At 39.3% G+C, this 16,102-nt stretch overlaps 1 protein-coding gene across 1 annotated transcript; it reads left to right on the top strand.

Moving 5' to 3' along the window:
- The first annotated feature begins 1,821 nt into the window (after nucleotides 1-1,821).
- On the top strand, nucleotides 1,822-14,942 carry LOC149500277 (immunomodulatory peroxidase). The gene is made up of 12 exons (XM_089736593.1): nucleotides 1,822-2,109; nucleotides 3,595-3,737; nucleotides 4,943-5,101; nucleotides 8,182-8,366; nucleotides 9,100-9,301; nucleotides 9,497-9,685; nucleotides 10,571-10,712; nucleotides 11,246-11,402; nucleotides 11,846-12,013; nucleotides 12,834-13,032; nucleotides 13,531-13,636; nucleotides 14,219-14,942. Exons 1-12 carry the CDS (start codon nucleotides 1,985-1,987, stop codon nucleotides 14,283-14,285), a joined length of 1,842 nt encoding a protein of 613 aa, XP_089592719.1. The 5' UTR covers nucleotides 1,822-1,984; the 3' UTR covers nucleotides 14,286-14,942.
- Nucleotides 14,943-16,102: the final 1,160 nt, after the last annotated feature.

Below are 16,102 nucleotides of genomic sequence, written 5' to 3'. Positions count from 1 at the left end.
TAAACCAAAAAAAAAAACAAAAGCTATATTTTATTGATATCTAAAAATATAATTGTCATGTAGGCCGTGTGGTGTCGGCCTCGTAAAAGAATAACACCACCCCTCCTCCCATGGGTGTCGTAAGAGGCGACTAAGGGATGCTCCAGAGAATGGGCACCAACATTCTCCGAGTATTATAACAGCATACGGCAATCGCCAATCCGCATGCCAAGCGTGGTTACTATGGCAACCCGACTTGGCTGCAATTAACAAAATCGCCGCCCAGCCCCCGCAGCTTAGCTGTTTCTGACTACAGTAGCGGCCAAGGTAACGGCGTGGCAGGGGGTTCTAAAAATATCTAAATGGCAAATGACAAAATGCAAATATTCAATGATATCAATGTGATCAATACGGTTCAAACTAAAATTAATAATTGAATGGCAAGCGACACTGAATCTCAATATCAAGCTGGAGAGATTCAGACTAATGAGATCAACGCTCCGTCCAACACTCAGATTCAAACTCCTGGGCACTTTCAGCTCGAACTTCAAGACCGTTTGAATTGCCTAAGAGGATCTGCGGACGATTATAACGACGGGCTTATGCTGTACGTATAATCCATTCCAAAGTTTTTGGGACCCATAGTACAAACAGAACCAAAAATTTCTCAGACCCTCCTCTTAAGCTCATGGGAGGACAACCCGTAATGGTTTTGCTGATTTCAGAAGATTCGTGTAAATATTGGCAGCTCAACAAATAGGTCTCAAGGTCTCTTAAATCAGGTCTACGCCGTTTTAATACCGTGCGTATTAAGAAGGACATAGGGTGAAACAACGGCTCCAAGGTGTATACAAGAGATCTCTCTGAGCAGAGTCGGCTGATGAAACTGGAGACCCGTGATGGCAGAATCTTTTTATCTAAGCCTGAGCTTTTAAGAGAGGTCGTGGAGTTCTGTGTAGCGTACCCAATACATAGATTAATGGGCAGTTCTGAAGGATTAACGCTGTTGCTGCTGTCTACCTTAGTGTATGGCGAATGGCCCATCCTTCAAATAAGAGGCTACAAGGCTACTTCGAGCAGTGAAGAACTTACCCACCTACGCGGTTCACTAGAAACCTCATTTCATTACGACAAAAAATTCATATTTTAATGTTGAGTGGCCGACTGGCATGGGACTTTCGGTTTGTCAGTTCTGATATCGATCGGGGACGCGTGTTTGCCGCTTCAGAGTCTGGCGCGTGCTACTAGGGGGTGCGATAGATGCGCGGGCGCGGGTAGCGCGGGGGTCGTCGCCGCACGTACCGGAGTCACATCCCCTTTGGCTACTGTGTGCTTAGTGTGAGCTTTTTAACGTTCTCGATAGCGTACAAGTTAGCTCATATTTGTATGGAATAGGATCGTTTGCCGCTAGGAGCGCTTTTCCAACTACATACAAAATTGGGTTAGCTTTTACGCTATCCGGAACGTTAAAAAACTCGCACTAAGCACACTGTTGCCCCGCGAAACGGAACGCTCCTATATCGTATTCTCGCATTAAAACTGTATAATCTCAAAATTTACTAATTTTACAGGAGAACGTTTTAAAAAAGGTTTAACATGTGATATTTTTAATACGTAAACCAAAAAAATAATAAACTACGCTCTTTTGACCGTATTTATGAGAAAAACACTGGTGATACTAATAATGATTCCACATATTAACTCAATTTCGAAATTTGACACTTTTAATGCGAAAATACGATATAACAAATTAAATGCAGGTAAAATCGCGGTATAATTAATTGTCCAAAACGAAATGCTTTGCTGTGGCATCTTCATAATTTTAAATATCTTAAAGTAAAAAATGCAAACAATATAGAAATTTATATTAATTACGAGACGACAGCTGCATAAATATTAATTCAAAACACAAAATATAGTATAAAATCGACAAAAAGAACAATTCTGTGAATTATTGCACGTAAGATTGACGAAGCCCTGTGAATTGAAGAATTGGGCCACGAAAATGCTCTGGTCATTAGTTTTCTTCGCGTTTCTGAAACTAGCCGCTGGTGTGCGCTATGAATCGTTTTCTGGTCTACCAGCGACCGATGAAAAGATCCAATACTTCATCGAACAGGAAAATTTAGAGTAAGTTACAAAGTTTTTTTTTTTTTTTTTTTGATTGCTTAGATGTGTGGACGAGCTCACAGCCCACCTGGTGTTAAGTGGTTACTGGAGCCCATAGACATCTACAACGTAAATGCGCCACCCACCTTGACATATAGTTCTAAGGTCTCAGCACCGTCACAACGGCTGCCCCACCCTTCAAACCGAAACGCATTACTGCTTCACGGCAGAAATAGGCGGGGCGGTGGTACCTACCCGTGCGGACTCACAAGAGGTCCTACCACCAGTAATTACGCAAATTATAATTTTGCGGGTTTGATTTTTATTACACGATGTTATTCCTTCACCGTGGAAGTCAATCGTGAACATTTGTTAAGTCGTATTTCATTAGAAAAATTGGTACCCGCCTGCGGGATTCGAACACCGTTGCATCGCTTCAACACGAATGCACCGGACGTCTTATCCTTTAGGCCACGACGACTTCAATTTTTATTTCTGCAATTCATAATTTAATGCGATCCGTTTTGCTTGAATAGTACCTCTATTGTACCAATGTATTTGAGATATTATTATCTAGATTTTATTTGAAGATTATGTTGCGTCTACAAGATTCGATAATCACTGGACGTAAGCCGGAAACTCGCATAGATGGCAAACAAAGACTGCCGAGTTCATTAAAACTATATAATTATAAGGGGCGTACGTATTGGTCGTTCACATGGGTAGATAACATTCCTATCGCTTACACAGTTGGGTGCCAGTATGCATAGTGCCTATAGACTGAAATTTCCATATGACATCTGACGAACCAAGAGATAATACCAGATCTTGTATTGGTGAGCGACGATAAGGATAAGCACATTAGCGCTCTCTATCTGATATGCTGCTCAATTCCACTTTTATTTTTTCAAACGTCTATCATTATATCACACCTAATAAAATGAATAATATTTCATAAATTATACGTTGACGGTAAGAAAGCTTGTATGGGTAAAAAAAAAGAATTGAAATATATTCTCCTACTTTAAGAAGCTTGTATATTGAATTTGAAGTCGTCGCGTCGTGGCCTAAAGGATAAGACGTCCGGTGCATTCGTATCTAGCGATGCACTGGTGTTCGTATCCCGCAGGCGGGTATCAATTTTTCTAATGAAATATGTACTTAACAAATGCTCACGATCGGCTTCCACGGTGAAGGAATAACATTGTGTAATAAAAATCAAACCCGCAAAATTATAATTTGCGTAATTACTGGTGGTAGGAGCTCATGTGAGTCCGCACGGGTAGGTACCACCACCCCGCCTATTTCTGCCGTGAAGCAGTGATGTGTTTCGGCTTACATACTGAGACCTTAGAACTTATATCTCAAGATGGGTGGCGCATTTGCGTTGTAAATGTCTATGGGCTCCAGTAACCACTTAACACCAGGTGGGCTGTGAGCTCGTCCACCCATCTAAGTATTAAAAAAAAATTTGTAGGACTTTTTTTAAACTACGAAGCCTTTCAGGAACTGCACCAATGACATTCAACTCCCCTGCGACCCCAACGAGAGACGACGTCTAGATGGCTCATGCAGTAATTTCGACTATCCGTCAAGAGGAACATTCCATACCCCTGTGATAAGATTGTTACCCGAAGCCGGCTGTGGAGGTAAATTAATTAAATAAACTAGCGCTACCTTAAATGCTTATACCTGAAATGGGACAAAAGAACAGCGGTTACCTAATACAAATATGCTCATCATTCAATCCAACCATCGAGTTAAAGAGTCAAGGTAACCGGAGATCTGATATTTTATTATACTCTTTAAAACTAAATCAGTGATCCTATTTTATTTTATTTTTCGGGCCGGGGGCCAAACCTTCTACGAGGTCCCCGCGCCTAGGGGGCGCGCGGGGTATGTGGGACTTGACGATCTGCAAGGTGTTGGGAGCAGACCGCGGGCCCAAGGAATTTTAGGGCCCCACCCACTAAACGACTCCCCTGCACTCTTACACCCGACGTCCGATCTCCGTCCGGGGTCAAAACCAGGTCAGAGTAGGGTGGTTCCCGCTGTCAACATTATAACCAGACACGCGGCGCCAACCCGAGGACGCCCGACCGACGGGTCATCGAGGCGCTAGTCGACGATCAACGACGTCGATCTCCACGGTACGGCGGCCCTATCAGGCCGCCCGGGCGATGCCGCTGGTGTTCCGGGATACCCCGCTGGGCCAGAACCAGCCTGCCGGGTCGGAACGCGATGCACCGCCGACCGGGTTAAATCGTGATCCTGAATTATGCCTGTTTTGTTTAAATATGACAGAAAAGCTTATTTTCTACCTGATGATGTATGGTTGTGATGGAATACATGGACAGCGGTATGCAGTCACGTGGCAATGTCAATTCCTGCCCTCCACGGTATTCCCGAGCGCTATGACATGTCCTTCTTCAAACGGGGCTTGCGGAGAGTACTTAATACACAGCAGTTTGGCTCTGCCCCTGGCATTTCTGACGTTCATGATCGACGGTAACCACTTATCCTCAAGTGGGCCGTATTCCTGTCTATTTACAAAGGCAATAAAAAAGGCGTAGTCACGATACTGCATACAGCTTAGGATATAGTTAAATGTATAAAAAAGGAAATGCCACAGCGCCAAATAAATACGGTGGAAGAAGCTCTTTCCAGATCCTTATGGTACGTGGCAAAACTGTTCCCTAGAAACGCACTACGAAGTATTTATTCTATAAGCACTATACCAGGTCATCCGTCATCCTGAAAAATAAGCATCTTTAAGCAACTGAAAGTCTCAACGAACAATTCCCTTTAGTATTAATGTTTTTGTGGTATCACTGTAATATACAATTCATTATAGACGAAGAAACCTCTCCATCTGGAGCTCCTTTAAAATCAACCCGGGAAGTCAGGCAGCGTATTTTACAGACAGGAAAGGCATCAGACCTCTCATACACACAACTATTGGCGATTATCTCTACAATCATATTTGCTGACCTTGGTTCGATCCATGATTCCGGTGAGTTTGTTTTCTGTTTCATAAATCTATATATTAATACGTGAAGCAAAAACTTTGTACCCCTTTTTACAAAAATTGTGCAGACGGAGGAGTATGAAATTTCCCACACTTATAGAGAATATAGAGAAAGAGTACACAAAAGTAATTTTTTTTTAATGATTATTAAAAATACATTAAATCAACAAAGAAAACATTACACATACTACCATGTATTTGATACAGACACGCATATATACTTCCCGGTTCCGACGGTATATCCAACCGCGTTATTAAACTTCTACCCGTCCAACTCATCGTGATGTTGGCATCTATTTTCAATGCCGCTATGGCGAACTGTATCTTTCCCGCTGTGTGGAAAGAAGCGGACGTTATCGGCATACATAAACCCGGTAAACCAAAAAATCATCCGACGAGCTACCGCCCGATTAGCCTCCTCATGTCTCTAGGCAAACTGTATGAGCGTCTGCTCTACAAACGCCTCAGAGACTTCGTCTCATCCAAGGGCATTCTCATCGATGAACAATTCGGATTCCGTACAAATCACTCATGCGTTCAACAGGTGCACCGCCTCACGGAGCACATTCTTGTGGGGCTTAATCGACCAAAACCGTTATACACGGGAGCTCTCTTCTTCGACGTCGCAAAAGCGTTCGACAAAGTCTGGCACAACGGTTTGATTTTCAAACTATTCAACATGGGCGTGCCGGATAGTCTCATGCTCATCATACGGGACTTCTTGTCGAACCGCTCTTTTCGATATCGAGTCGAGGGAACCCGCTCCTCCCCACGACCTCTCACAGCTGGAGTCCCGCAAGGCTCTGTCCTTTCACCCCTCCTATTTAGCTTATTCGTTAACGATATTCCCCGGTCGCCGCCGACCCATTTAGCTTTATTCGCCGACGACACGACTGTTTACTATTCCAGTAGAAACAAGTCCCTAATCGCGAAGAAGCTTCAGAGCGCAGCCCTAGCCCTAGGACAGTGGTTCCGAAAATGGCGCATAGACATCAACCCAGCGAAAAGTACTGCGGTGCTATTTCAGAGGGGAAGCTCCACACGGATTTCCTCCCGTATTAGGAGGAGGAATCTCACACCCCCGATTACTCTCTTTAGTCAATCCATACCCTGGGCCAGGAAGGTCAAGTACCTGGGCGTTACCCTGGATGCATCGATGACATTCCGCCCGCATATAAAATCAGTCCGTGACCGTGCCGCGTTTATTCTCGGTAGACTCTACCCCATGATCTGTAAGCGGAGTAAAATGTCCCTTCGGAACAAGGTGACACTTTACAAAACTTGCATAAGGCCCGTCATGACTTACGCGAGTGTGGTGTTCGCTCACGCGGCCCGCACACACATAGACACCCTTCAATCTCTACAATCCCGCTTTTGCAGGTTAGCCGTCGGAGCTCCGTGGTTCGTGAGGAACGTTGACCTACACGACGACCTGGGCCTCGAATCTATACAGAAATACATGAAGTCAGCGTCGGAACGGTACTTCGATAAGGCTATGCGTCATGATAATCGCCTTATCGTAGCCGCCGCTGACTACTCCCCGAATCCTGATCATGCAGGAGCCAGTCACCGTCGACGCCCTAGACACGTCCTTACGGATCCATCAGATCCAATAACCTTTGCACTAGACGCCTTCAGCTCTAGGAGCAGGCTTAGGGACCTCGGTAACCGTACTCGTCGAACTCGACAAAGAGTTCGCCGTGCAACCTAACCCATGAATCAGCTCGCTGAGTTTCTCGCCGGATCTTCTCAGCGGGTCGCGATTCCGATCCGGTAGTAGATTCATTCGCGAAGCAGCTACTCTTGAGTTGTTAGGTCTCCTTCGGAGGCGCTCGGGCAGCTGTTAGCAAATCCCACCCCTCCTGGCTGAGCCTTTGCTCGCCCACCTGTCCTGGTGAAACTGGAAAGGCCTCCGGGCCACCAGTAATCCTTCAATCATAAAAAAAAAAAAAAAAAAGCATATATACTCTTTGGTTTATTCTCAAACTTTTGTTAGTGTTTAAATCCTGTGGTCAAATTAAGAATAGATTAATGTTGTTTTTCTTAGACAAAATCTGTGGTTATAGAAGTAAAGTCTTTAACAACAGAAGCATAATAATGTTCAAACTTATAATCTATATATATAAAAATGAATTGCTGTTCGTTAGTCTTGCTAAAACTCGAGAACTGCTGGACCGATTTGGCTAATTTTGGTCTTATATTATTTGTGGAAGTTCAGAGAAGGTTTGAAAGGTAAATAAATATGAAAATGCTCGAAATTAAATAAAAATAACAATTTTGTTTTTCCTTTGATGTGTCCCCCGTCGGACCGATTCCTTTTGTTTGTTTTAAGTTTATTTTATACAAAATTTTAGGTCTTTTACTTATCGATTGAGGCACTACGAAGTCTGCCGCGTTAGCTAGTGAATAATAAAATCTATACTAATATATAAATCTACAGTGGTTTTTACCGATGTTCCGTTATAACTACTGAACCATGCATCCGATTGACTTGAAACTTGGTATCCATGTAGAAAATACATGTACGTAATGGATAGGCTAATATTTATATCAGTGTTGGATTCCCTACACCAGTTGCGGGGGCGTTAATGATGAGAATCTTTGTGGGGGTGAGAAATAATTATGTTAATTTTAAATGCCCAGCGAAGCGGACGGGTACAGCTAGTATACATATAAAAGTATTACGAGCATTAATTTATTTTGTCAAATGGTAATTTCACCGGATTTAGTATCTTTTTTAACATGATTCTTATCCGCCAAATGGTTATTTGTAAGATATTTCTCCTGCGGATCAGATCGCCCATTGTACATTTTAGATCGAATCCTTTACATTGGTGTCGTTGATATTAGATCGTTAGATGAATCGATAAAACACTCAATCGATGCAATTGTAAAATCAACTTCTTGTCTCAAAGTAAGTAGTATTCACTTGATGACGACTATGGGATCCGTTAACGACTTAATACTAATGGTATCATTACCTCTTCTACCCAGTTACAAAGATAATTACCTAATTAGGTTAGTACAAAACAGCTAAAAACATGTTTTTTTTTTTATAATTTCAGTGAATTTGCTAACGGAGACCACAAATTGTTGCACAGCGGAAGGAAAATCAAATTATATGTGCACGCCTATAGATATTCCCCAGGACGACCCTGTCCATAGGTTCTCTGGTATACGCTGCTTGAACCTCACTCGACCGAAATCGTTCCAGACTTATGGCTGCCTTGCTGACTCGAATGTAGACAGAGTATGTTCGTCCACTTTAAATACAGCTTTTTGTCGGACTGTCTCAGTCGAAGAGAAATATGTTTGTTTGTATGAAATTATTAAATAAGGGCTATTTGAGATTGAAGATGATACAGCAGTAGTAATAATAATAAAAAAAGTCGGGGGACAAGCTATACACGATCATCTTTCTCCAAACTAGAATTCGATGTATTGTAAGAACCAGAGATCGATATACCTGTATACCTTGAAATATATGCATATTATATAGATATTAAAGACGCAGATAAAAAGCAACCAAACGTGTTCATCAAACAAATGTTTGTACGACGTGAGAATCGAACCTACGACCCAGCAATCAGGAACGCGTAATAAAAATGTAGCCCACTCAGCCGAGATATATAGGTACCACTAAGCTGCCTTTTTCTGCAATGCATAAAAGATACATTAAATCAATAAAGAAAAAAAAACAGTACACACACTACATACCATGTATTTGACGCACACACGCATGCATACTATTTATTGTCAAACTTTTGTTCTTAACGTATGTTGTCAAATTGTGAATAGATTTAAATATTGTTTGTCTTTGTTAATATTTTTTATAGTGTAGTCTTGGCGAAATTTGTGATTATAGAAGTTATAAAATACAATCATAATAGTGTACAAACTTACAATTCTAATTAATTATAGTCGAATTTCGACTACTGCGGGACTTCTAGTATTACATAATTATTTGACCAAAATCGTTTTAGATGGAATTCACAACGCCGTTATTGGATTTATCGACTATCTACCGATCGACCGAACCGGCTCCAGAATACAGAACATACAGTGGCGGGCTATTGATGACCCAAGAGGCCGATGGCACCATCTTCCCCCCACAAGAAGGACCGCACAGCAATAAATGCTTGCAAAACGACGCGTCTAATGGAGAAACGAAATGTTTTGGCCCTGGTAAAAAATAATTCAGTTAACTGCACATAATGACTAGTTGAATGTGGACTTGGATATATTTCTGTACTAAGATAAACTATCATATAGGTACCACTACTACATAGATAGATACGGCATCTCGATTAAAAATCGGATAAAAAAGCGACATGGTGAAAAGGTAATATCATTTCGCAATACCAATATTTATTATTTCAGTTTCAACATCAATTCTGCCGGTTACATTGTTGGTCGTGTGGTGGTGGAGACTACACAATAAGATCGCCACAGAACTAAACGAAATCAATCCTCATTGGGATGACGAAACATTGTTCCAAACTGCAAGGGACATTAACATCGCAATTACAAACCAATTTGTTTATTACGAATTGCTGCCAACTCTATTCGGTAAGCTTGTAATATTACTGTTAATTTGGTAGAAATTGGCTCCAATGTTGCGCTTTTTTACCTACTTACTATAGAAATTACACGATTAAAACGAGCATTTTTTTAATAACGAAGACAGTAAGGTCTTACCCGACGCCGTGACGTTATTAACTGAAGCCGTTGTGCTTACGGTAGCTTTCCAGAGTCTGGATTTGCATGCCACCTGGCTCTATGAACAACTCCCCTCCACGACATTTCCCTCCAGGTTATATGATAAATGTGAACTTCTCTACGACTTAGAGTTAGATCTCGTGTTCGAGAAAATGACAGGGCAATTTAGTTGCCTCTTATCGTAGCCGTCGTATATTCCTGACACAGATGAAGGGACAAGAAACAACCGCCGTTGCCTAAACATCTACTTTTAGGCATTCCAAGCACCATTAACCATTGTCGTGGAACTTGTTGAAAGCGACAAAGAGTTTGACGTGTAACTTAACCCATAAGACTCAACCCACTGAGCTTCTCATCGGATTTTCTCAGTGGGCCGCTATTCCGAGTCGGTGGTATATTCATCGACACACTGCTTTTGCTAGGGCAGATGTTAGAAAATTATTTCAGACTGAGCCCCGTGAGCTCGCCAGCCAGTCAGGTTGAAGCCAGAATAGCTGATCAAAGCTACTGGCGGATAAGTAGGCAATAAAAATGCACTCCATCAAACAAGATGTGACGGTAACAAATCAGCGTCATATTCGTTAACCTTAGTCTGGTTTCGAAGTCAATTAAATAGATTAATATTATACAATATTAAGTTGGCTATGGGCTAACTATATATTGGTATAGTCGTGAAGTCCTTGATACCATCTCTTTTGGAGGCAGGGTTTCAAAACAAAAATTACTCATGTACAGGTGAAGAATTCTGTTTGAAAAATGAGCTGATTCACTCTGAATCTGGACACAGAGACCTTTATGATGAGTCTATACCTGCTACTTATCTCGAATACTACCTCGCTTTGAGATGGTTCCACTTGGTTTCAGAGGGTGATTTGAAGTGAGTAAAAATCTTTTAAATTTGAGAGATATAAACTACTTTCTGAATATTCAAGGTTTTTGAACACAAAAACGTTACCTATTTTTAACTGCTTATTCTCAATTAAACATTTTAATTTATTTCGTTACAAATATCTAACGTTATCCCTCCATAGACACAGAGGTTGCAAACGACCCGTAAGATCAGGTTTATTTTTTGTAGAATAATGGAGTATTCTCTACGAGTTGTAAGATATATTGTGTGTGTGCGTATGCGTGTGCGCGCGCGCACGTGTGTGTGTGTGTGTGTGTGTGTGTGTGTGTGCCGTTAGGGGTAGGTTTCACCACACATTGCCTATTTCTGCTTTGATTTCCACTGGGCATAAAAACGCTCCACGAATATAGAGAAATAATAACTCAATCCTTGGCCATTACGAGTTGCCCATACCTATTGACCTGTCTAAAGTGACAACTTACCATTACATCTCACATCTTTCATCTCAGCTATATTCAATGCTTTATTGTAAAGGACAAGGGCAAAATTTACTTTTTCAGACTTTTCGATGAGGATTTCAAGTACGTGGGCAAAAAAATGGTAACAGACCTCTCTTTACATACTGATTTCTTGATGAGAGATAAGAACTTGGCAAAAATGACTCGAGGAACTTACTATCAGGCTGGAGGGGATAATGATAGAGCTGTAGACCCGGCCGTGAGTGTTATTTTATCAATCTTCTGGTTCAGTAATTTAAAACAGATCTTGGCATTAGGACTACAAAATCATTATTTTTTTTCTTAAGTGTTTCCTTATCACATATTTATTGGCTTAAAGTTCTCGCAATTGGTGTACCACCAGTTGTATCTGCTTTATTTTGTACTGACATTTTCACAGCGAATTAAGTTATGCAAAAAGTGTATGTTACTATAAAACAAATTTGCCACTCAATAATGTACAAAATAACTATAAAATTCTTATATTCCATTCCAAGGGTTTTTAATATCCCTAATACAGAGCTATTTGCTTTAATTCGGGAGAATCGACGAGTACGATTAGTCGAGATATGCTCAGTATTGGAAGTCCTACACCTACCTGATACGAAGCCGGTGATTAAAAATGAACCTCTATATACTCTATTCTCTCTTTTTTCATCGTAGATTTGTGATAAGGGATTAGGGAAAATGCAAAAAGCATCCGACCTTACAGCAGCCGATTTGAGGAAAAATCAGCTTTTCAAAATTCCACCTTACGTCGACTACGTAAAACTGTGCCACGATGTCGAAATTAAAACATGGGAGGACATGTTGAAATTCATTGACTTGGATGTAAGTATAACATGCCTGCTCCTGAATACTGCTTTAAACGAAGTGCCAACAGCGGGGTAATATCTTATTTTAAGCTATTACCGAAGCCTATAGACGTAAAAATTTCATCTTGTTAAGTGTTCCATGGAAGTCATAGTTCACGATAAAATAATAAACAAGTATTAACCGAAAATAGCATTAATTTCCTCAGAAATCGAATTTCGAACGGTCACAGAATATAATTCCGCGCTCACTAGCACGTACTAGTAACAAGATCTCACTCTGTCCTAGTACAAAATGTCGCAAATATTGCTTCATTGTATCATATCGCTTGTCTTGCTTTGCATTCTTTAATTTAACTTGGATATTGTGCAACTTGGGCCTTTAGGGCATGCCCTACACGCAAGTTCCCCACACTACTCTGCTCGTGAACGCCGTCGAATCTTCCTGTATATTTGCAAGATACGAAATTCGGTATGGCCACAAAGACATTTTTCGTTAGTTCACAAATATTGCTCTATTTCTTTGTATAATATAATTGTTTAGAGATGAAGAGATGATCTGGGAAAAGCAAGGATTCGCAACGACACCTAGATGCTGTTGTAATATTATTTATCGAATATACATTGACTAGGTGAGATTGTGGGGAGTTAACTATAAACAAAGAAGACATCTGCGCAAAGTCCTCTTTGCATTGCTGGAATGTCGGATAAATAGCAGACTTTGAGCTAAACCTTCAAAATTAAACGAGAAATGAAAATTAAAATCTTACCTTTGAAAATTAGTGAATTACATTTCTGCATGTTCCCGTCGTGTTTAGTAATCATTTTATGTTTTACAGCGAATTGAAAGCCTGCAAGAAATTTACGAAATCCCTGGTGATGTGGAACTCCTGGCAGGAATCTGGATTGAAAGACCTATGGATGGAGGTTACGTTCCTCCAACCGCAGCTTGTATCTTAAATAAACAACTGTCTCTCACTATGAAAGCTGACAGACATTGGTATGAGAGATCGGACAGACCCTACGCTTTCAATGTCGGTAAGCATTTAATATTAGTTTTGATTAACCAATCTATGCATAAGCTTTACCAAACAGTATTAGTTTAGTTTGATTTAGTAAATTGGGTTAATTTTAACACTGTTCCTTAAATCGAAGGAGCAAAACAAATAATACTACTTTAAGACTCTAAGCTTGGTGGGAGACCATTCACTGAAGGTCCTTAGATAAAACAATTTAAATTTTAAAAAGTCAAAGCTTGTTGGGAAGCCTCTTAAACTTAAACATAGTTATGAGACTAACCTCAAGTTACTAAATTGACAACTATTTTAAATTGTGAGAGACGAACAATCTCAAATCTATATCTATCGTTTAAGTCATTGTCTACGAGTATATCAATAAAGCGAGAACTTTCGATTGAGCATTCCAGAGAACTTCCGAGAAGAAATATTAGAAATCCAAAATGCTGAAACATATATTATAAATTAGCAAAACACAACAAGTATAAACGTTTATAATGATTTCATTAAAACGTTATAGCTCAGCTGGCGGAAATAAGAAAAGCAACAGTTGCAGGCTTCCTTTGCGAAGTTGGTGACGGTGTAGAGAGAATCCAACGGGAGCCACTGAAAAGAGTGAATGCTTCGTAAGTAATCTATGGTCAGATTAAATATTAGTCTACTAAAAGTACTGATCAAACTTTTTTCACAGGTATTGTGGACCACACTAAGCCACATCATCGAAAGTTTCGTGTTGTGATATTACACTACATATTATTTATAACTTCATATACTAGAAAGTATAAAGGCGGACTTAATGCCATAGGTATTCTTTATCAGTCTACCTTATCTTATGTGTGTGATCAGGTGTGAAATATATTCTTATTATAAAAAACATCGAGCGAATTAGATTCTGACGCAATTGGTCATCACAATGACATCTATTTGTGAAAAAACAAACATGGACATTATTATTGGTGCATATTTATATAGGACCGCGGCATTAAATTCGAACAGAGCACTCTTTTCCACCTTTAAAATATTTCTAATCTTAAATACAAAATACATTTATAAATACAAATAAAAACTGAGACTTAGCTCTCATGTCACAAGGTGGGCCACGATATTTCCGTTGTTGGTGTCTATGGGCTTCGATTACCACTTAATACCAGGTGAGTTCGTCCACCCATCTAAGCAATAAAAAACATAAAGTATCATATTGTTCGCAGGAATCCATTGGTCAGCTGCCAAGAAATCCCGAGATGGAATCTCGCTGCTTGGAAAGAATCAAAGTGAGATTAATGATTTTAAAGCTGTAACTAAAAAACCAACAACACATTCGTAACTTTACAGATTTACTAAATCCGAACAAATCATTGTTTTCTGAAGCGATAATCGCTCGGGGAATTACCACGAAAGGAAAGGTCTTCCATCACTTAGAACCACCAATATGGACAATATTGTTGTTGATTTTTTTTTAAATGCAAACGAATGTTAGGAATGTTTTTACCGCGACTTACATTTTTGTCAAATATATTCTATTCTATCATACCTACCCCTATACCATTTAATTATTTGATTTTAATGAAATATGAATCAAGAGTATTTTTGAAAGAAAAAAAAGGCCAGACACATTTATTCTTTACATCATTTCTGTTTCCGAAACTGAAAATCAATGGAATTATCCTTAGCTTTTCCTTCTAATCGTAATCTTCCTTGCGGCCATAGCTTAATTTTTATATTATTTTTTGTAACACGCGTTTAACGAATCATGTTTTTTTTTCCAATACTTAAAATCATACTGATTTCAGTAATTTTCCTTTCATTTTAAATGTTAATTATTTCTTTGCTATTGTTTAAATTAATATTGTTGGTAATTTTTAACGGCGTTCATTGTTTCTGTTCAATTTTAACTGTTTTACGTTACGCAAATAAATATTATATGCAAATGAAGTTTTATTTTATTTTCTGAGGTATCCAAGTTAAGGATGAATTTAATAAAACCTTAATATAATAATATGTTTTCTATTTTTTTATTGCATAGATAGGTGGATGAGCTCACAGCCCACCTGGTGTTAAGTGGTCACCGGAGTCCATAAACATCTACAAAAAAAATGGCGCCACCTACCTCGAGATATGAGTTCTAAGGTCTCCGTATATTAAGAAACGCATTACTGCTTCACGGCAGAAATAGGCAGGTACCTACCCGTGCGGACTCATAAGACGTCCTACTGCTACTTATAGTATAATCAGCCCTTTTTTTTTTTTTTTTAACTCTGGGGAATCCATTTACGGATAAGTATAATCAGCCCTGCTGTTCATCGCACAGGATCCTAAGTTGTGTGCATATGATCCTATTATTTGTCGCAGATCACTTATTTATAACTCTAAATTTACAAGCAATAGCCCAATCCGCAAAACTGTTAGGGTAGTAAATTTACCCCCGTCTGCCGCAGTCACTGGTACAACAGCCCTGATGCGTGTAAGTGACGTGTAACAGTTAATTATAACGGGCAAGCGTTCATTGGACACGTGTTGCTCATTAAATTCAGGCGCCGCGCTTTGAGCAATTGACGGTGGTGCGAATTATAAGAAGAAAGCGTCTGTCTAAGAAAGTATGGGATGGCGTGTAGATGATAATGTTTTTAATACGCTTTTATTAAGTTCAGTATATTAGTATGTTTGTATGTACCGGAATCTTTGAACATGATTTTGATCCCCTTCAAAACGTCGGATTAACTCGAAATTTGGCATAGTTATTAAGGACCGATGACAAATTAATATTAAAAAAATAATTAAAAAATTAAAATTCAACTAAAAAGTGAAAAATAAATAATAGTTTAAAAAAACAAAAAAATACGCTTTTATAGAAAATCCAACTAAAAAATAGAAAATAAATTTTAATAAATTTAAATTGAAAACAGTGTAAGAAAAAAGGATTTTATTGTAAAAAAAAGCGTGGGGTGCATGGTATATATCAGTAGTTATAAATATTTTGTGTACAGATATGAGTTATTTTGATAATATCCTGAAAAGCTCTATTTTTTAGTTAGATTTTCTATAAAACCGTATTTTTTTAATTTTTTCAAACTATTATTTATTTATAATTTCTT

The sequence above is a fragment of the Bombyx mandarina genome, chromosome 22 (genome assembly GCF_030267445.1).
Source record: "Bombyx mandarina strain Sakado chromosome 22, ASM3026744v2".
Taxonomy (NCBI): Eukaryota; Metazoa; Arthropoda; class Insecta; order Lepidoptera; family Bombycidae; genus Bombyx; species Bombyx mandarina.
The sequence above is the reverse complement of the archived record's forward strand: the minus strand, read 5'-3'. Positions and strand labels throughout refer to the sequence as shown.

What these genes read in the sequence shown, in the direction of transcription:
- LOC149500277 (XM_089736593.1), top strand. Translation starts at nt 1,985, where the DNA reads ATGCTCTGGTCATTAGTTTTCTTCGCGTTTCTGAAACTAGCCGCTGGT. An exon ending in AACGAAATGTTTTGGCCCTG is followed by an intron (nt 9,302 to 9,496) that starts GTAAAAAATAAT and finishes TTATTATTTCAG; the next exon opens with TTTCAACATCAATTCTGCCG. An exon ending in CTGAAAAGAGTGAATGCTTC is followed by an intron (nt 13,637 to 14,218) that starts GTAAGTAATCTA and finishes TATTGTTCGCAG; the next exon opens with GAATCCATTGGTCAGCTGCC.